Consider the following 19,949-nt stretch of genomic DNA (forward strand, 5'->3'; position numbering starts at 1 on the left):
GACCACCTCCACACAGGGCCGTATCGTGTTTGGGCCCCTCCATGTGCGCACTGACCCCAGGCTGCATCTGGGCAGAGGTGACTCCTCTTCTGGCACATGTCAGGACTGTGGTCACCCCTGTCCCCCAGCGATGTCCAGGCAGGCAGCGAACACCCACAGGCTGCGCTGCCCTCCATGCGTGCTCATCTGCTGCCTGGCGAGCAGTGTGTCCTTGGAGCGTGCCGGTGGCAGGGAGCTGGGGGAACGCCTGGCTGGGAGCGTGAGACCCTTGTGCGTGTGGGCAGGGGGATGCAGAACCCACTGCTTGGGTGGCGATGAACCCTCGTGCCCACCCAGCCGGGTGTCCCATGGGGGTCTCATCCCTGGGCTCTCCCCTCTGGTCCCTGGGCATCCCTCTGGCTCATGGGTGGGTGCATGGCCAGTGCTGGGTGGGGGGAACCATCTTCAGCCGCGATGGGGCTGGGAACGGGCAGGGAGCAGGCAGGGAGCGCCGGGTGGCTCCAGGGCGGGAGGGACCGTGTCTGTCTGGTGCTGCCTCTGGGGTCTTCCCAAGGGGAAGAGCAGGGTGGGGGGACAGCCACAACCGCTGTGTGTTGGCAGAGCCCCCTCCACTTCCACATGGACCGACAGAGCTCGCTGGAGACGCTGGTGGATGTGCTGGTGAGTGTCCTGCAGGCCAACGACTGGAAGGAGACCAACCTCATGCTCTGCCACCCCTGGGATGTCTCTGGCTTCCTCGGCCTCTGGGCCCACCGTTCCCAACTCTTCCTCCGCACTGTCCTGGACCTCGGCTATCTGGACGAGCCTGGGGCCATTCGCTACCTCCGGCAGCATGAGGAGCGCTTCAGGGCTCTCTCCAGCCCCGTGCTGGTGCTCGGCTGTGACCTGCGACGTGCTCGGCTCATCTTCCAGGCAGCTGAAGAACTGGGCTTGCTGCCGCAGGAGTTTCACTGGATGCTGGGCTCTCCGCTCAGCGCTGGTGAGTTGCAGACTGAGGGGCTGCCCCTGGGGCTGCTGGCCTACGGGGAGGTCAACCGGCCACCGCTGGAGTTCTTCATCCAAGATGCAGTGGAGCTGGTGTCCCGGGCCATCACCAGTGCTGCCCATGTCCGCCCTGACCTGGCTCTCCTGCAGACGATGGTGAACTGCAACGACAGACGCCAGGCAGGCAGCGAGTCCTCAGGGCTCTTCCTTTCTCGGTAAGGGAGGTGCTGTGGGTGCCCCTTTCCCTCGCCCCAGCTCTATCGTATTGGGGTGCAGGGGTGGGTCTGTGCCCCAGCCCCAGGATGGGGTGACGATAGAGCAGGGAGAACCTGGGGCTCAGAGCCTGGTGTGGTCCCTGGTGTGTGCAGCCTCTGCCGTGGGGCTCAGCTCCCCCCCGGTCCCTGATGCCCTCCCTGGGACATGATTTGTGCCAGCTGCATGGGGGGGGACGTGTCATTTCAGATCTCCCTAATGCTGCCCGAGTGCAGTTCCTCTATAAATATTAATAACACTTGGCCCTGCCAACACAGCGAGCTGCAGGGCAGCGGGGCTGATCCTGCTGCTCCTCCCTGTCCTTGTCTGTGCCTGAGTCGGTCATGTCCTGCTCCAGGCCACAAGCCCCATCCCTCAGTCTCTTGCTCTTCCTGGCTGTGGCCCCGGAGCTGGTGATACCGGAGCTGACACCCTCCTCCCCACCAGGTTCCTGGCCAACACATCCTTCCATGGCCGGACGGGGCCTGTGCGTGTGGAGAACGCGATGCTGGTGCGCCTGGAGCAGCAGTACCGTGTCTGGAGCCTGCAGCGGGACTCACGGGGGGAGCCCACCTGGGTGACGGTGGGCACCTGGCAGCACGGCAAACTGGAGCTGGAGGAGGGCGCGTGGCAGAGCCACCGCCAGCGCAAGAGCCCCAGCGAGGGGGTAGGGGGGGCCCGTGTGAGGCTGCGGGTGGTGACGCTGGTGGAGCACCCCTTCGTCTTCACCAGGGAGGCAGACGAGGACGGGAGCTGCCCAGCCGGGCAGCTCTGCCTGGACCCCGGCACCAATGACTCGGTGGTGTTGGACTCCCTCTTCGAGGAGCTTGGCGCTGACAACGGCTCGGTGCCACGGGCGTACAAGAAGTGCTGCTACGGGTACTGCATCGACCTGCTGGAGAAGCTGGCAGAGGACGTGCCCTTCGACTTTGAGCTCTACATCGTGGGTGATGGGAAATATGGGGCCTGGAAGAATGGGCGCTGGACAGGGCTGGTGGGGGATCTGCTCAGCGGCACAGCCCACATGGCTGTCACCTCCTTCAGCATCAACTCGGCACGGAGCAAAGTCATCGACTTCACCAGTCCCTTCTTCTCCACCAGCCTGGGCATCCTGGTGAGGACCAAGGACACGGCGTCGCCTATTGGGGCCTTCATGTGGCCCTTGCACTGGACCATGTGGGTGGGCATCTTCGTGGCCCTGCACATGACGGCACTCTTCCTCACCCTGTACGAGTGGAAGAGCCCCTACGGCATGACCCCCCACGGCCGCAACCGCATGAAGATCTTCTCCTACTCCTCAGCCCTCAACCTCTGCTATGCCATCCTCTTTGGGCGCACTGTGTCCAGCAAGACGCCCAAGTGCTGCACTGGTCGCTTCCTCATGAACCTCTGGGCCATCTTCTGCCTCCTGGTGCTCTCCAGCTACACGGCCAACCTTGCGGCCGTCATGGTGGGGGACAAGACCTTCGAGGAGCTCTCGGGCATCCACGACCCAAAGGTGGGAGACTGTCTGGGCTGCTTCAGTTGGGGTGAGACAGGGCTGAGGTCCAGGGAAGGGGGGGGGTGGTGTCTGTGCTTCTTGCTGCGTCTTCCCTGCTGGGATGAGCGTGAAAGGTCTCTCCAGCCCCAGTCCTGCAGCACAGCCTCTCCTGAGGCTGTGTGTGTGGGTCTTCTCAGGTCCCAGGAAGGTGAGGGGGATGTGTGTTCATGCTGAGGCTGCCCTTGGGGGGGGGGTCTTTGCCAGACACCCCGCAAGAGCTGCTGGATCTCCATGGGATGCCCAGACCCCCCCCGCCTGGGGCTGCGTGTGCTCAGGGCTTGGGGCCGTGTCCCCAGGGAGCCGGGGGCTGCTCCTGCCTGGGCTGGGGGTACTGACACGCTGGTCCCTCCTTCCAGCTGCATCACCCCTCGCAGGGCTTCCGCTTCGGCACCGTGTGGGAGAGCAGCGCCGAGGAATACATCAAGAAGAGCTTCCCGGAGATGCATGAGTACATGCGGCGATACAACGTCCCCACCACCCCTGCTGGCGTCACCATGCTCAAGTGAGGGGTGGGAAGGGCATGGGGGGGTTACCCACCCCCCCTTTTACCCCTCCCAGGGCAGGTTTTGCACCATCCCTGCAGCCTGTGCACCCCCACCCTGCACATACACAACCCCCCCAACCCCAGGGAGGGATGTCAGGTTGGAGGGACCCTGGGGAAGGGGGGAGCAGCCCCCTCCCTGAGGGCCCCCCCCCGTGTTGGTGCAGGACGGAGCCCCCCAAGCTCAACGCCTTCATCATGGACAAGTCGCTGCTGGACTATGAGGTCTCCATCGACTCCGACTGCAAACTGCTCACTGTGGGCAAGCCCTTCGCTATTGAAGGTTTGAGGGGGGGGTCTGCAGCAGGGAGGGGAGGGTCTCTGTGTGTGTGTGTATGTGCGTGTGTGTGCACATGTGCCTTGTACACATGTGTGTCTGGCTGCAGCTTGGATGGGGCCATGCAGGGCAGGGAGGGTGCCTGCTCCAGGGTGGGTGCTGGGGCTTTAACCCCCCCACACACCCCAGCACTGCTGCTTTCTCCCCTCACCCCCCCACCGTGGCCAGGCTACGGCATTGGCCTCCCCCAGAACTCGCCGCTGACCTCCAACATCTCCGAGTTCATCAGCCGCTACAAGTCGGCCGGATTCATCGACCTCCTGCATGACAAGTGGTACAAGATGGTGCCCTGCGGCAAGCGCGTCTTCGCTGTCACGGAGGTGCGGGCGGCCGTGTTCTCGGCTCAGGGGGGCGGGCTCTGGGGGTCTGACACCCCCCCCCCAGCCCAGCGAACACCACCCCCCCCTTTCCCCACAGACCCTGCAGATGGGCATCTACCATTTCTCGGGACTCTTCGTGCTGCTCTGCATCGGGCTCAGCGGCTCCCTGCTCACCTCGCTGGGCGAGCATGTCTTCTACCGCCTCGTCCTGCCCCGCATCAAGCGCAAGAAGAAATTCAACTACTGGCTGCACACGAGTCAGGTGGGGCTGGTGGGAATGGGCTCACCCAGCGCCCAAAAGACCCCCCACCCTGTGCCGCTGCTCCCTCTTCCCTTGAACAACCTCTGCCCTCCTCTGGCCCTGGACCATCACCCCCCAGTTGACCCCCAGACCATCGCCCGTCCATCTCACACTTCGGGTGTGCCCCACAGAAAATCCACCGGGCTCTGAACATGGGCATGGAGGAGCGGAAAAGCCAGCAGCTGAGCTTGGAGCAGAGGTACGGGCTGCGCGCCTGCCCTGCTCTGCTCCTGCTCCCCGTGGGCACCCACTGTCCTGGGGGGGGCACAGCAGGACCTCCAGCCGCCAGCTCCCAGCTCAATCCTTCTCCCCCTTCCCAAAAAGGTGCAACCTCCAGCCAAGGCAGGCACCGGCGGCAGGACAGCCCTGGAGCACCCTGCGGAAGGAGGCACGACGGGTACGCTTCCAGGTGGACAAAGCCCCCTCCAAGGGTGAGGGGTCCCTGCAGCACCCCAGGAATGGGCAGGCACTGCAGCCCCCGGACAGGGTGGCCAGCGAGAGCGAGCTCTGGGAGCTGGAGGAGAAGATCCAGGAGATGCGGGACCAGCTGCACGCAGCCCTGGTGAGGAAGAGCGAGCTGGTGGCCGTGCTGGGCACGGTGAAGAGCAGCCGGGCATTGCCTGCTCCACCAGCCACAGAGGAGCCCCGGGAGGAGAGGTGACGTGGGGTGGGGGGCCAGGGCACTGCTCAGCCTGCTCCATGGGCAGGGAGGAGGCAGGCAGTCCCCCCCAAGAAACACCCCAGGTCGGGCTGCTCTGCGGTGAGCCGGGCAGGGCAGACCACCACCCGCTCCCTTGGTCGGAGCAGGAGCAAAGAGATGAGGGATGGAAGGAAAAAAGCCCTTGAGGTGACAGGATTGGGGGGGGGAATGTCCTGGGGCTGCCTCCGTCCCCCAGCTCTGGGGCATTCGTCTCTTCCTCACCTCCCTCCCGCTGGCTACAGGGGTTTGAACAGCAGCCAGCAGCCTTCTGTGAGGGGGGGGTTAGTTTTGGGGAAGGCACTGGGTTGAGATGAGATGAGAGGCCCCTGCAGAGCAAGGACACAGTGCAGCACTTCTGCTGGAAGACACTTCAGCAACGCTGTGTTTTCAAACCATGTAAATAAGGATGATGGAGAAAAATAAACTCTGCTTTTTCTCTTCCAGCTGCATCCTAAATGCAGCAAGGCTTGGGGCAAGGGTAACCCTTCCCTTCCCTCTTCCACAGGCACTCGCTGGCCTGGCCCAGCTCAGCCCCACCGCAGGACAGCAGCGATTAGGAGGAGGAGGAAGGTGAGTAGCCCACATCCCACAGGGCACTGATGTGGCAGCAGGACAGGCCGAGACCCCAACCTCCCCTCTGTGAGAGCCAGCTCCAGGGCAGCAAAGCCAGGCTGATCTCCAGAGCCACCTCAAACCAGAAACGGAGTCTTCCTCGGGCAGATGGTGAGAGATGGATAGCACCGGCCAACGGGAGAAATTAACTCACAGTCCAACTGTGGGTGACTACAGGCAGCCGTGAAAGGACTAAGGCGAGAGCACAGCAAAAGATCTTCCCTCCCCACAGCCTTTCCACTCGCACAAAGAGGCTGCCAAACACCGGTGAGCACAGCCGTGACGGGGACTTGTGCTCAGCCCCCCCTGCTCTGCCACCACCCCTCCGAGCCGTAACGGGGCAAGGGGGGCCCTCCCCAAGGGCAGCAGCAGCCTCTGAAATATGGAGTGTTCGGCTTGCTGCCCCCGCACCCACGCCACAGAACCCTCACACCTCGACTTGCAGCAGGAACCCAGCACAACTGCTAGCAGGACACCCCAGGAGCTGTTAGATATAATATTTATTATTATATACAAACACATTTTGTACATTAATTAAATAGAATGAACTCTACTCTTCATTCATCAAATCATTTGGTTTGTTGCCCCCCCCCCTTCCCTTCCCACCCACCCACCTCTTGAAAGCCTACGATTATTCCTTGCCCTCTGGCACACCCACGCAGGAGGCAGAAAGCCAGTCGCCCTTCCCAGGAAGGCTGGCTGCAGAAGGATCTGACATGCTGGTCACAAGCAGGCTCCCTCCTTCCCCAGAGCAACACCCAGGGCTTCTTGAAATAGAAAGAAAAAAAAGGGGAGGGGGGGGCACCTGGGTGGGAAATGCAGAGAAAGTGAAGCCAGGAGCTCTGAGCCCACGCAGTGCTGACATGGAAACCCTTTCCTGGTGGAAGACACCAAAACACACACAAGAACCCTCCAAGGGAGATGGACTCCACAGGTGCTGTTCAGCTGTGGGGAGACGAGGCTGGACTTGGGGACACTTCTGCAGCAACCCAGCTACCCCCTCCAAAGAGCAGAGTGCCCCACACGTCACCTCCCAGCGCTGCCCTTTTCCACCACGTTTCTCCCCGAGTTGCTCTCTCCTCTGAGCCCTACAGACATGTCGCACTCCTGCATCACTCCGCTCTACCTACAGGCGTAAACCTTCCTTCCAGCCATACCCTCTTGTGGGTCCAGCTGGTATCTGTCCCAGCCCCATGGTACCAAGTCAGCCAGCTGCATGGCAGAGGGGTTGAGCGCAGCCAGCTTCACCTCCCCTGCCAAGGAAATGAGGGAAAATAAGCTGAAATGTCTTGGCTTTAGTGTTTTGGTTCCCTGCGAAACCATCTCATGCAACAGTTCAGCCAGTGAAAAGCCGATCTCTCCTCTGGGATGTGGCTGATCTTAAATGCAAACGTGTCCCATTGAAGAGACAAGGCACTAAAAAAGCAAACTACATCACCCACAGAGGCAGGTACCCAAAGCAGAGTTGTACAGAGACAGAGCTGCTGTCCTCATCCCAAACGTCTCTAGACACTGACACTACAGGTCAGTTCCCAGCAGGTATTACTTGAGACTATTTGCCTGTGCCAGGAGCTCCCACCATATGCTGGCCCCATGCACCTAAGAGAGGCCAAATTCCCAAAGCCCTCGCAGAGGTCAGCAGCAGCAGAAGGAACAGCACTTCTCCAGGGCTGACAGGCACAGGAATAGACCCCACTGCTTCCACGCCCAGCCAAATGCATCTCTCCTGGGATGGAAGCCCTAACCTGGACACAGCAGCTTCTATCCACCAAACCCACTGACTGAAGGGAGTTCAAGGACAGAAAAAAATGGGGCTGAACTGCAGCTTCTGCTTTGGTTATTGCCCAGCTTTGCCCTGGCATGAGAAGATCTAGTGTTTGGGGAAGGTCTTAAGCTCCTGCTCCCCTTAAGGGGATGGAAAGTTTACTAGGCTTCTCCTCTGCTTTCTGTGGCTCTCCCAAGAGGATCTGAAAACACTCCCTGTTCATACGCAGCTGCTATTCTAACCAGAAAGTCGCCACACACATGCCTGGTCTGTCCTAAGTCAGCTCACACTTGTGAACAGCACCTGGACTGCAAAGGGGACCGCAGGGGGCAAAGCTGGGGCAGCTGGGGGCAAGGAAAAGCTGGGGCACGGAGCCAACTGCAGGGCTTGAGCAGGCAGCCTGCTCGCCTGCAGCCTCGGCACTGAGCCCCTGAGTCTCGCAGGCCATGGGAGCGAACGCGTCCTCCCTCCCTCCCGGCTGTCCCACACACAGCAGCCTCTCTTGTACACAAGCGCACACGTGCTTTTCCCAGGGGAGTTCACCACAGCACCTTTTCTCTGTCCCAGCTGCTCTGCCTCTGCTAAGAGGAATTCATGGGTTAAGGATGATGGCGAAGTGAGAAATAGTAACAAACGAAATCCAAATGCCTTCCTGGCAGTCCAGAATTACAGTGACAGGGACTCAAGACAGGCTCCTTAAGTCTGGCTCCAAGCAAGGTTTGGAGCTAGGTGTACTATCTGCTGGTGCTGGGCAAGGGCTGCTTTCCCCCTGGTCCCCAAGAGCATGCCCCAAACGTCTGTCCTGATCAGTGTCCTCAACAAAGGCTGGAGGGGTCTCTGCCATGCTGCTGTTTACAACGCAGTTCTTGCCACTAGATTTTGCTTGACTGTCTGAGCCCTCGACAGCCTCAGTCTGCTCAGGAAGGGAAGGGCTGGGGATGGAGGCCCCCTCCTCCTGCAGCGGGACAAGGGGCACAGCTGGTGCCGCCTCTGCAGTGGGGGGAACATCTGCTGCAGCCACCACAGATGTTGAAGTGACTTCAATGGTGATAGAGCCCATGGCTGTCTCCGGGTGGTCGCTGCTGACCCTGATGCGGGCAACCAGACTGGAGGCAGCGGCAGCATCCTGAGGGTTCCCATTGGCCATGGCTTCATGCACCACATTTGGCTCCAGGAGGGTAGTGCTCAGGTCGGAGAGGAACGAGGCTTCTGTAACGATAGCGGCTGTCTCAGCTACCCAGTTCAGATCGCTCCCAACAGAAGCTGCCGTGGCGGCAGCGATGACGCTGGAGGCCTCGCTGGGAGTCAGGGCAGCCGAGCTGCTGCTCTCCCCAGAGGGTCCGGCGGCCAGGTGGGGTCGGCGGCTCCCCACGTCAACAGGGGCAGCTGTAGTGTTGTTGTTGAGGTTGTCTTGGAGTGTCGTCTGAGTCCCCTGGCCCACTTGCTGGTTCTGCAACAGCATCTCCTGGATCCTGATCTGCTGGAGAATGGCTGGCAGCTCATAGTGATGGAAGAAGTAAATCATTGAATGCTAGAGGAAGCAAAGGGAAAGGCGTCACTCATTGGGCCAGGGCTGCAAGCCCAGACATACCTTAGAAAACCATGCTTTCCTCTCACTGTAAAGACAGTGACTGGAGAATTCGGCTGCTCTGATAGCCAAGAGGTTATCTGAAATTTTGGGAAGATTTATCCCTTCTACTATGATTCCTGAAAGCTGCTTTCTCTCTGAAGACAGGCAATGGAGTACAACTGTGCATCCCTTTTAACAGCTGAGAACAAGAAGGGTAAAAGCATTTCTCTGTCCCATCCTCAGTTCCCTGTCTCCATCCTGCAGCAGAGAAAAGGGGGCAGGTCAACAGCCAGAGACACACAAAAGGTTTGCTTGAACCAGGATATTGGAGACATCAATTTGGAGCTGGTCTTGCCAGCATCTTCACTGCACAGACCTGACTGATTCCTCAGCCTCTGCATGGGAGATCCTCAGTAGGATTTCTTCCAGAAAGAAGGGATAGAAATCCTTCCCTAACACCTTCCAAAACTCACTTGACATCAGCCTATTGAGAGTCATGCGGCTGGATTTGAGCCAGTGACCAAAAAGGCCTGCTGTTCAATAGCGTCCTTCTGCTGTTCCATTTCCAGACCAGGGATTATTTCAATCTCTTTTATAAATAAAGATTGCTACTCAAACTCAGCTTGACAAGAAGTTTGATAAAGCCCAAACTGCGGTTGATTTCCTTCACTTTTTAACAGCACAGCCAGTATGAGCAATCAGCAATGTAACAGTTTAAACTGCAGGCAGCCAGACCCCTCTGGGGCATGTGGAGCAACCAGGACTGAATTCACACGATGGCACTTGCCTTCATGTGGCTGGTTGCACAAACATGCAGCCAAAGTGGCAGCTACTCACCTGGATGAAGAGCCACGAGGTGACAAGAGCCAGGCTGCTGTACTGCCCATTGAATCGATAGTGGTAAGCATAGAAAGCGAAGTGGTACAGATAGAAGAACCTGGACAGAAAAGCAATAAATATCAAGATACGTCAATGGACAGGACAAACATGAGTTTCTTTCTACTCCTAAGTCTGTTGTGAGCTGAGGCACTTTGCACAGGGTGGTGCAGACTCCCATTAACAGGTAATTAGAATTGCCTCCCTAAGAAAAGATCTTCAACAGGGCAAAACAAAGGGCGGGCAAAGGATTGAGGTGATTCTTGAGATCCAGGCACAAAACCCAGAGTGGAAGAGATTGCACTTTGGACCCTATGACACGCAGGGCAGCTCCCAAGGAGACATAAAGAAGCTCTCAAGAGCAGAAGCCCTCCTGCCTGGGAGGGCCAGAAGGGATCTGAAGCAGCCTTCTCCCACCAGAGAACAGGACGTGCAGTGAGAACGCACAATATGGGAATGCAGTCCCAGTCAGCTCCTACCTGAGCCAATGCCTCTTGCTTGTATTGGTGTGGCAACAGATAGCATCGTATTGGTCAGCCAGCCATACAATAAGGATGATGTAAAACGCAGTTGTGGTGTCATTGAAGAACTCTGACATAATGGCCTCCATACCTACAGGACAGAGGGTGTCTGACATCAGCATGCTGCAGGGCACAGACAACAGTTCAGCAAAGGGCTTCCCAAAGGGGCACGTGAAGGAATCCTCTGTCATTTCAGAGCTGGGGCTGTATGACTGTACAGCAAAGACCACAGCAGGATAAATTAGCTCTGTTTAAAGCAGCAGCTAAGGGCAAACATGTTTCGCTGCTGACTGCGGTCACTGTACGGGGCAAAGGATCAGCTGGCTCTGGACAGTGCAGAGTTTGGGTTGGGTTGCTTGCTTTTTTAAATTCAAATTGTGCTAATGCAACATGGTCACAGGAAGCATGAATCTGAAATGAACTAAAGTGACATACAAAGCTTCAGTTTATGCTATTTCCAAATGAACTGCTTTTCCAGGGGACCCAGAAGGACAATGCAGCTCACTATGCCATCAAATTCCAGAGCCTTCCACCTTGTGATGAGCAGACACACTAACCACCTGCCGTGGCCAGGTCAGAACAGGGAATTACACTTTCTACAGATCCCAAAGGGACTTGCTGCACATACACAAGAAGTGAGCTAACATCCTTACCGACTAGAGCCAGAATGACAGTGAGAAGGGGAGCTGCAGGGAATGCAATTGTCATGTTCATTTCCAGCATCTGTAACAGGTCAACTGCAAGAAGGAAAACATACTATAACAGAAAGTGGATGTGGGGCCACAGAACCCTCCAGCACCACATTACTCCCCATTCAGAGCTCTGCAACATGAAGTCCACTGTCCCAAGTCCACCATCCCTGATACTTGTCAAGAGATGGAACAGCTCTCCCAAGCACGGCGACGGGGGCACAGGGGGACATACTCCCTGTGCAGTTACATGCAGGACCCTTCTAAACAACAACAGTCAAGAGTATATATACGATACACTGTGCTGGAGCAGGCAGAGTGTCCAGTACACCCTAAATCCCTTAGAAAATCCTTACCAATGAAGACAAAGATCTGATGGTGCGAGTAGCGCAACAGCATCGAAACGGACAGAGTCTGAAATATGAGAACAGAAGCCAGCATTAGAGCCACACAGGTCCAGGGAGTCACTTTCAGAATCACACTACGGCAGAGGCCCAGACAGGCAAGCTTGGACTTGCAATGTTGCACAGTGTGCTGTGCATATCCCACATTTGTTAGTTTGAACTCTGCAGACCGATTTCCCAAAGAGTAATTAGGACTTCACAGACATCAATTAATCTTTGTATTACTGCAGTGAAATAGACAGTAATTTGTTTGTAAAGAGACCTATTCTGAATATTTGAGCAGAGGCCAAACCAAACCACAGAGGCAGAGCTGGAACTCGGGTTTCTTCCCATCCCATCCCAGCAACTCATAATGCCTCTCTGACACCAGTCACCCAGCACTTATTTCCTCCTCACTGGCCACAATATGATTGTACAAGAAGCTGCATCAGTGGATGACCAGACACAAAGTGAAATAGTCACCCAAGACTATGAACCTAGGCTTAGTTATCACTTGGGATCTTGTCTTGCTTATCTGTAATCACCTCATCTCACACAATCAGAAGAGACTCAATTCTATCTTGGTCGCTCCTGGCAAATTAGTTAGGCCTGTTCTTAAAAGTCTCAAAGGACAAACTTCTGCACCCTGTGCCTTGGCAGCCTGAGTATTTTAACTACAGTTACAGATTCTCTAACATGAATCTCCCCTTTAACAACAAAACCATTACTCCATTCTATTTCAGCTCCTCTATTTCACTGTTAGGACTTTAAGAACCCACATTAAGAAAAATAAAAGAGTAGAACCTCGTACTCCATCAGCTTAGCTTTAAAAGCAGATGAGAGCTCTTACATCAAACACATGCTGACCAGTGCCAGGCTCAAGAGTCCAGGCAATGCTCAGCTCCTATCAACTTACAAATATGACCATGATGACAAATGCTGCCAGATATGAAGTTCTAGCCATCCACATGCTGACAAAGCGATAGTGCTCCCCAGACACCACATTGCGAAGGAAACCTGGAGGAAAAAAACCAAACACACAAGCTCAGTGTGATTAACCCACAAACTAAGAACAAACTTCCAGTGCCTTCTAAAGGAATAGGATTTAAAGCAAATCTGTGGCAACACCACCTCACAGCAGCACTCTTATTGTTATGCAGTGCAATAAGGCAGCAGGAAATCACGTTTGCAGACACCTCTCTCCTCCTGCTTCTTTCATTTTGTCCTTGACAATAACATCTCTACATAACACAGGGAACTGTTCCCTGCATTAGAGATTAATCAATAGTCAGAAGATGATATTCATGCATCCACAGAAAAAACATCGACTGCTCTGCACAGCTGCTGAAAGCAATTCTTCCAAGCCTCACCTTTGTTTTCTTCATTTTCAGCTAAAGCTTTGACGCTTGACATCAGGATGTCATCATAACCCAGGAACTCGTCCAGCAATAGGCGACTGAACCTGTCCCCAAAGCACTGATCCCTGGTAGGATCTAGAGAGAAGACAAAAAAACCCATTCAGACTGTTGATACCTTAAGCCACAGAGGTGGCAAGGCAAGCACACAATCTTCTCATCACTCGAAAGGACACATTTGCCAGCAGACCTGCATCTGCACTCAAGACTAAATTGGACAGGACTAGGAGGAAAAATGTCACACCCTGACAAATACAGCCACGCTGTCAAAATGCTAATGTCAATCAGGCCTTAAGAATAACATCAGGGCTGTCATACTCTCTGCTGGCACAGACACAAAGGGAATTTGTGTTCTAGGCTTGGACTATCTCCCCAGGCTCATCCCAACTAATGGTCCAGAGAAACAAGTTCTGGTAAGACTCAGAGGGCCAGGCCGAGACTCTTTAGCTATCAGCTGGCCTCAGCATGACACTGCTGGGGCCCACCATCTCCATCCATCCTCCTCCAGCGGAGGACACGCCACCACCTCCCCACAGCTCTGGGCACTAGTGAAGGCTGTTCAATTCCATCTCAGGAAGCTGGTGCTGCATTCTACTCTACAAACACTGATCAGCTTGTAAAAATGGCCCAAATCTAAGCAAAACAGGAAGCATGAACACAAATAATTTTGCAGTAAATTACTGTGATACTTATGAAGGAATATGCCTAGCTGAATTGGAAAACCCAGGTCAGTAAATAGATATTTAACATGGAAACTGCCTATACCTATACTGGACAGGTACCGGACAATTACCTATACAGGACAACTGCTTAATACTCCAGTCCAGCTGTACTTCAGTTTGATTAGGAGTAAGTAATAAAATCTAGTCCGATTGCCGCACTAACAGCTTGTTACAGATCAGTTAACTTCACAGGCATAAGAAGGTTTGAGACTATATTCCTGACTCAGACAGGTTTTAATGGAGCAAATGCCAGGAGAAGAGAACGCTGTTCCAGGAAAACAGTCTGCTGGTGCTAAGAGGCACAGAAGTACGCTGAAACAGCGCTAAGCAGATCTGCTCAGTATCGTCCCTGACATATGCACAATTGCTCTCGCCGCTGGGCTCTAACATTGCACTGCTGCTGCTCCACGCTGAGCCTAGATCTTCAGTACCATGAGGCTCTTCCTTTCTCAGTGAGAAAACTGTGCTGGACGTAACATCAAGGCTCACTGAAACAGGCTCCACCATTTCAGACTACTCCTCTTGGAAAGGTATGACCTACTAAAGCAATAAAGACTCCATAAAGAAGCTCTCCTACGTGGAAAATGAGCGCCATCCACTGTCATAAATAGTTTCCACAAGACTAAAGAGGAAACAACGCGTAGGTGTCTCTGCAGAGCACTTACCCACCCCTGCACCAGAGTGGGCTGGCTCCCTCACTCACCCAAAGTCACCACCATGACCGGGATGCTGAGGCGCTGCCGAGTGCTCTGGGACAGACGCAAAAACCCGTACTCCAACGAGTACTCCACAATGTACTCTTCCTGCGGCCACACTGCAAAAGAGGGTGGGAAGGGAGACTCAACAGCAGGGTTTGCAAACAATTACCAAAAAGAAATAGCACCTCTGGATTCCCTCCCTCCCTCCCACCACATTCTTGAAAAGAGAATCAGTTGCAAACACACACTCCAAGCTTCCTTCAACCAATTAAAAACAAATCAATACAAATTCTTTGAAATTGCAGCCCATTCCCTTGACATCAGTCCTTAATGTGAAACTTCTGGGCAAGCTTCAGGGCAGCAGTTCCCAGGTCTGTCAAGCATTGTCCAGAATCTGCCCACATCTTTGCCTGGCAAGCCCTAGACCACTCATTCTTGCTCTGTTCAATTTCTGCTTTCTATGTTGTTTAGGAAACAGAAGGAAAATATACTTTACACCTGCTGAACACCAAGTAAACACTCCATAGGGCACCAACACTGCACTTCTCAGGAGACAGAGGTCACTGCTGCAATTACAAATCTCGAAAATAAAAGGCAAGAGCAATTACGGCTTCCTAAAAAAAATAGTGGTGCCTGAAGTTGCCTTGATTTTTTTTTTTAAAGAAAGGTTCAAAATAGATGCTTTTTGCTACATCACCTCTGAAAGGACAAAACCTCCTGCTAAGTTGAAGCCAAGCAATTTAATCCCTGATCTTTCAAACTGTCACAGCATATCTTGCAAGAGGCGAGGGAAGGTAGCTGTCAGGCATCGCACAACGGCACAGCAAAAAAGTTAAAAGGATACAATAACTTAAAAGAAATGTACCTGCCTCTTCTGACTTACAATGTCACATCACTGACAGAAATGCCCACTTTACTTCCCCACCTCTGATCCCCCTTCTTGGACAGCAAACACAGGCTGGTGTGTTTGTTTCATCTTTTGTTTCCATTATAAAACAGTTTTAAGCTCAAATGGAAATAAAGTGTTTAAATATCAACAAAAGAATTACTTCCTTTGTATCATAAAATATTTTTCCATGGTAAAATGGAATAAAAAATGGTAAAAAAATATTCTGTCTAAACATCAAATTTGGTGTACTTATAGCACAAGAAACCTGGAAGAAAAAAAAACCCAAACAAACAGGTATTTTGGGGATTTGGGACCCATCTGAATAGATGAATTTTTTAACTGCCTTGGGAAGCAGCACAATTCTGTCTCCTACCACACTGCTGGATCATTTCCAACCAGGCGTTCAGCAAATCAAGGCACAGCCCATCAGTGCACACAGCACTGTACAACGTGACTCTCTTACAGAACTTAGGCAACTAATAATAAAGGTATTGCACCAAAAATATTTACTGCTCTCTAGTCTTAGGCGACTTAACGATCTTAAATTCAGCACTAATGAGTTCTGGATCAGCACCAAGCAAGACCACTGCAAGACGAAGGGAACAGTGCCATTGCAATGTCCAGTCTCACAATCCTCCACAGCCACAACATCCAGTACTTCTGAGGAGCAAAGAATTCCAGTCTTTCCAGGGACAAAAGCGTAGGTGAAAAAGGCAAATGAAATAAGAACTCAATTGCCATGTTTCTATTTTAACATAAATGTATTTTAATAGCTTTCCTCCCCTAACCTCTAGAAACAGAAGTTTTCCAACACTGGAATTCTGTTTTAAATAATACAAAGCCACTAAATCTCCCTCTAGAGTTTATGAGACATTAGCAGCTTAAGTCATGCTGGAACAAGGGGAGGGATAAAGCAGGATGATATCCTGAACTATGCAGAACAGCAATGCTGTATCTCGCAATCCACTAAAACTTGCTCGGTGGCTTTCAGGATTAATTAGCTGTTCCAAGTACTGGTGTTGACTCAGGGACCCAAAATACAGCCCAAACCCTGGTAATGCAAGGAAGAACATGTGCTGTCAGTGGGATCCCTGTGGATCTCAAGAGGATGGTGAACTGCTCAGAAGAGGGAGGTTCACATTCATGTGCGATATCTGGCACTGATCACTGCAGAAATACAATGCCAGACCAAGAGGCTTCAGCAAATTTTATAGCCCAGACGACCCCCGACTCCCAGCCTCCCTCCAGCCAAAGGAAAAATCTTGTTGTGGATCTACCATTAGTATGGACAAGATCAACCACAGGTGAATGCATCAGGGAAGACACTTAAGGTTACTATGCACGTGCCCAGAGAAGCCAGAAGGAATGAGACGTGCAGGGAAGATGCACGGGGCAGGGGAAGGAGAGAGCACAGATAGCAGCGTAAGTTGTCTTTACCTGCTCTGGCTAGCATCTCAAACTCGGACACAGTCTCTCTCAGAGGCTGCATACCTTTAGTGGCTGCTTCACTAAACGAGAACTCCTGGCTTTCGTTGTGGGTCAGTGCCTCGGTGCTGCTCACCCGGGATGGCTTGAGGAACACCTTGGGCTCGATATCCAGCTCAAACTGTTGGAAAACCATGGCAGGGAAAGTCATGTTAGCGGTCACTTCAGCTCCCATCCTCTGTGCTCCCTCTGTGCCCCCAGCAAAGGCCTCTACCACCAAAAGGAGGACAAGAGAGGCCACTTTCTCAGGCTTTACTTTCTATCTTAAACCATCAGAGGCTAACGTGGAGATTCAGGAAAAGCCAAGGAACATGCTGTTTCCAGGTGACCGAGAGATCACAAAGGGACTGTGGCATACTTAAGATGACTGCACTAACAAACTATTTCTCCCCAAACCAACAACCAATTCTTTCTGTGTACACAGGGAATGCATCTTTACCTTGATAGAGCTGTTTTCAAACATATCCACAGTCATTTCCTCCTCTTCCTCCTCCTCTTCCTCAGCTGCAGATTCAACTACCATTCCTGGGAACTTCTCAACACCACAGAATTGCAGGAAGATGGGGGCTCGGCTCGAGTTGCGCTGTATTTCCACCCGCAAGATGCCATCGCGTGGCCATTTATCTCGCACGTGCTCCAAGCAGTTAATGGGCGAGCGGGAGAAGGCGATGTGAATGTAAGCCAGGATGAAGAGCACAAAGAGGGCCTACACACAGCAAGAAACACAGCAGAGACCATCAGCCCAACCAACCTTGGCCTTTTTACAGGACCCCCAGTTTTAACCATCTCTACTTTGCCCATAAAGACACCAGATTAATTTCAACAAATGGATTTGCAAGTGGACAAGAGCTTGCTTTCCAACCCCTGTGGTCTCTGCATCAACAACAAAGCAGCCCAGAATCAGGCAATTTCAGCACTAGTGTTTCAACAGGGGAACACACCAAAGACAGCAGCAAAAACAATGTCCTTGTGTTCACAAGACCAGCGCTGCCACCGATACCTGTGCAGTACATGTATCCTGCTGAAAGCACAGGTCACCTGCACAGGCCCCAGTGTCGTGTAAGGTCCTGCAAAAGTCCCCAAAATGACTGCACTGCAGGCAAACTGACCAAACACAGCACCAACTTGTGATGAGGCTCCAAAGCATATTGAAAGAAACAGAAACGCATCTGTGGCTTTCAACCATTCCCTCCTCAGCACAAAGTGTTTCCTGTTGAAGCCTGGAAAAGACTGCCCAACTTTATGAAGGCAGACTAAAGCAAACCTCAACAAAAGATAACCCACCACAAGAGCAGGACAACCCAAACCCACAGCAGAACCGCCAGCATCACATTCAGATCCACCGCTTGCTGCTGCAAGGTACGGACTCTGCCATGGCAGAGGTCGAGCTGGCCTGCCGGGGCTGGGCTTGTGGAGCATCACCACACCCCAGCCCTGGCTCACTCCAAGAACAGCTATAAAGCCACAGCAAAACAAAGTGGACTAAAAAAATTTGCTCCCTTTAGCAAAGATAGTAAATCTAGCAGGATGTTACCCAACACTGTTCACAGCTGAAAGCTCCGAGAAACGATGGTACAGTAAGCGGTACAACTGTGTTTCAAAGACTCACTTTCCAACTGCATTAAGATGCTCATTCCTAATTAAACTAGCTGTCCTTGCTACGTATCGTTCTTGACCTATTTGCTATGAATAAACAGACTGGTAAACATCACATCTGCAGAGGAGCTGCATAGGAAGACGCTAGAGAAGGTAAATCAGCAACACCTCCTTCGTCACAGAAGGAGTCGCAACGAAGCCAGCAGAACCACAAGCAGTTTCAGGGCTCTGTGAACAGTGGTGCGCAGGACCATGTTCTGTGGCTTCACCTCCTACCAGTACCCTGCGCACAGAGCCGAGACCAGGCTGGAGTCTGGCTGACTCCTAACCCTGCTGGCGGGAGCAGGCTGTTCTCTGCAGATGCCCTGTGAATAGTCTTTACTTCCTCAGGAGTGCTTTGATCAAAAGCAGACAGCAGCAAGAACCGCTACCAGCCAGACTGCTCGCTCTGCCTGACAGCCTCACCGTTAGCACCATCCCCATTGCAGTCTCCCTCTCTGCCTGAATCCAGTTATACAACCGGGGAAAAAAGGAGAGAGATGTTAAAACCTTGAACATTTCTTGGGAGGGGAGAAAATGTTATCTGTGCAGTATGAGACAAGCTGTCCTAAATGTTTTCTTGCTTTATGCGGCTGAGTTTTAGAAACTCAGAGCAGAAGCATGCTGTTGACACCTGGCAAGCTCCTCTCCCCACTTCCCCTTACTCTGATTTCCCAGACTGGTGCTTTGTGCTCTGGAAGCCACGGTGCAGGATTAAACCTACGGGCAACTGACAGGCCCCTCTGTGGGTTTCCAATCCTGCACCCGCACCAACAAGAAAGTGAGCAGTTTTTACCCTGTTACGCAGGGATGTGATACTGCACCAGCACAGCTGAGGGTGCTGACTGCTAAAAAGTAGTAAGGTTAAAATGGGGTTATGCATTAATTGCTTCTAGAAAAGACAAGGCTCCAACAAAACACCAACAACCAAATATCTCACATATGCAATACATCCAAAAAGAGTGATTGCTTGGAAAGAGAAATAGAAATCTTTCATGCCCGCATCCCTGGACCTGACCCACACCAGCCTGGCTGCCCATCAAGCTGGCTCAGCAATTTCTTTTTTATTTCCAGATCTGGTACCACAGCTCTTGTGGTGTGGGGACCTCCACAGATCGTTACGACTATTCACATCTTTCTCACAGAAGAGCGGCCCACGGGAGCTCAGTGGGCAGCTTGGGGTAGGTGGCCCAAACACAGGCTGTAACCTCTAGCAGAGCCAAGCTTTTTTATGTATATAAGCAAATTTATGCCTTAGTGCCCGACTGCAGGCTAGCAAGAGGAATGTCCACTCCTCCCCGTAAAGCCGCCCCTCACCTTGAGGAGGACAAAGAACTCGAAGACGCGTCGGAAGGAGGGTGGGAAAAGGCGAGCGTAGGTCACTGCCATCTTGAAGAAGAGTGCGTGGAAGAGGCGATCGCGCACATTGATCAAGGGGTTCTGGTTGAGGTTGGGGTTGCGGACGCCCCGGTTGTTCCCCCCGGCAGCCCCGCCGCCGCCGTTGTTGTTGGCCGGGTGGTGGTTGTTGGCGTTCGGCTGGTTCTCGGACATCCTGACGCCTGCGGCTGGGAGCCGAAGGGCGCTGGCGGCGCTGACCTGGGCCGGAGGGGACCTCGGGGCGAGAGTCAAGCGTTGCCTCGGCGGGGCCGGGAGCTGCTCGGTGCGGAGCGCCGGGCGGGCGCTGCCCCTGTCCCGCTCGCCTCAGGGGTCGCCG

At 53.4% G+C, this 19,949-nt stretch overlaps 2 protein-coding genes across 3 annotated transcripts; one reads left to right on the forward strand and one right to left on the reverse strand.

Annotated features, from left to right (window-relative positions):
• Positions 1 to 618: 618 nt before the first annotated feature.
• GRIN3B (glutamate receptor, ionotropic, N-methyl-D-aspartate 3B) lies at positions 619 to 5,532 on the forward strand. Its single transcript, XM_010563270.1, has 9 exons — positions 619 to 1,199; positions 1,684 to 2,734; positions 3,133 to 3,278; positions 3,485 to 3,600; positions 3,823 to 3,974; positions 4,072 to 4,236; positions 4,407 to 4,474; positions 4,600 to 4,932; positions 5,481 to 5,532. Exons 1-9 carry the CDS (start codon positions 619 to 621, stop codon positions 5,530 to 5,532), a joined length of 2,664 nt encoding a protein of 887 aa, XP_010561572.1.
• Positions 5,533 to 6,777: 1,245 nt separating this feature from the next.
• On the reverse strand, positions 6,778 to 19,913 carry TMEM259 (transmembrane protein 259). Of its 2 annotated transcripts, none has more exons than XM_010563159.1 (11): positions 19,553 to 19,913; positions 17,040 to 17,306; positions 16,607 to 16,721; positions 14,232 to 14,342; positions 12,762 to 12,884; positions 12,308 to 12,408; positions 11,365 to 11,422; positions 10,973 to 11,056; positions 10,278 to 10,410; positions 9,760 to 9,859; positions 6,778 to 8,883 (listed from the first exon to the last, which is right to left on the reverse strand). In XM_010563159.1, exons 1-11 carry the CDS (start codon positions 19,784 to 19,786, stop codon positions 8,035 to 8,037), a joined length of 2,175 nt encoding a protein of 724 aa, XP_010561461.1. In that variant the 5' UTR covers positions 19,787 to 19,913; the 3' UTR covers positions 6,778 to 8,034. The 2 variants fall into 2 exon arrangements, with proteins under 2 accessions (XP_010561461.1, XP_010561460.1); XM_010563158.1 differs by having other exon boundaries at positions 16,553 to 16,721.
• Positions 19,914 to 19,949: the final 36 nt, after the last annotated feature.

This window comes from Haliaeetus leucocephalus, unplaced genomic scaffold (assembly GCF_000737465.1).
Source record: "Haliaeetus leucocephalus isolate CR32 unplaced genomic scaffold, Haliaeetus_leucocephalus-4.0 Scaffold164, whole genome shotgun sequence".
Taxonomy (NCBI): domain Eukaryota; kingdom Metazoa; phylum Chordata; class Aves; order Accipitriformes; family Accipitridae; genus Haliaeetus; species Haliaeetus leucocephalus.

What these genes read in the sequence shown, in the direction of transcription:
- GRIN3B (XM_010563270.1), top strand. Translation starts at nt 619, where the DNA reads ATGGACCGACAGAGCTCGCTGGAGACGCTGGTGGATGTGCTGGTGAGT. An exon ending in ACTGGCTGCACACGAGTCAG is followed by an intron (nt 4,237 to 4,406) that starts GTGGGGCTGGTG and finishes TGTGCCCCACAG; the next exon opens with AAAATCCACCGGGCTCTGAA. An exon ending in GAGGAGCCCCGGGAGGAGAG is followed by an intron (nt 4,933 to 5,480) that starts GTGACGTGGGGT and finishes CCTCTTCCACAG; the next exon opens with GCACTCGCTGGCCTGGCCCA.
- TMEM259 (XM_010563158.1), bottom strand. Translation starts at nt 19,786, where the DNA reads ATGTCCGAGAACCAGCCGAACGCCAACAACCACCACCCGGCCAACAAC. An exon ending in TTGAAAACAGCTCTATCAAG is followed by an intron (nt 16,722 to 17,039) that starts GTAAAGATGCAT and finishes GTTTTCCAACAG; the next exon opens with TTTGAGCTGGATATCGAGCC. An exon ending in TGTCATTCTGGCTCTAGTCG is followed by an intron (nt 10,411 to 10,972) that starts GTAAGGATGTTA and finishes TCTGTCCTGTAG; the next exon opens with GTATGGAGGCCATTATGTCA.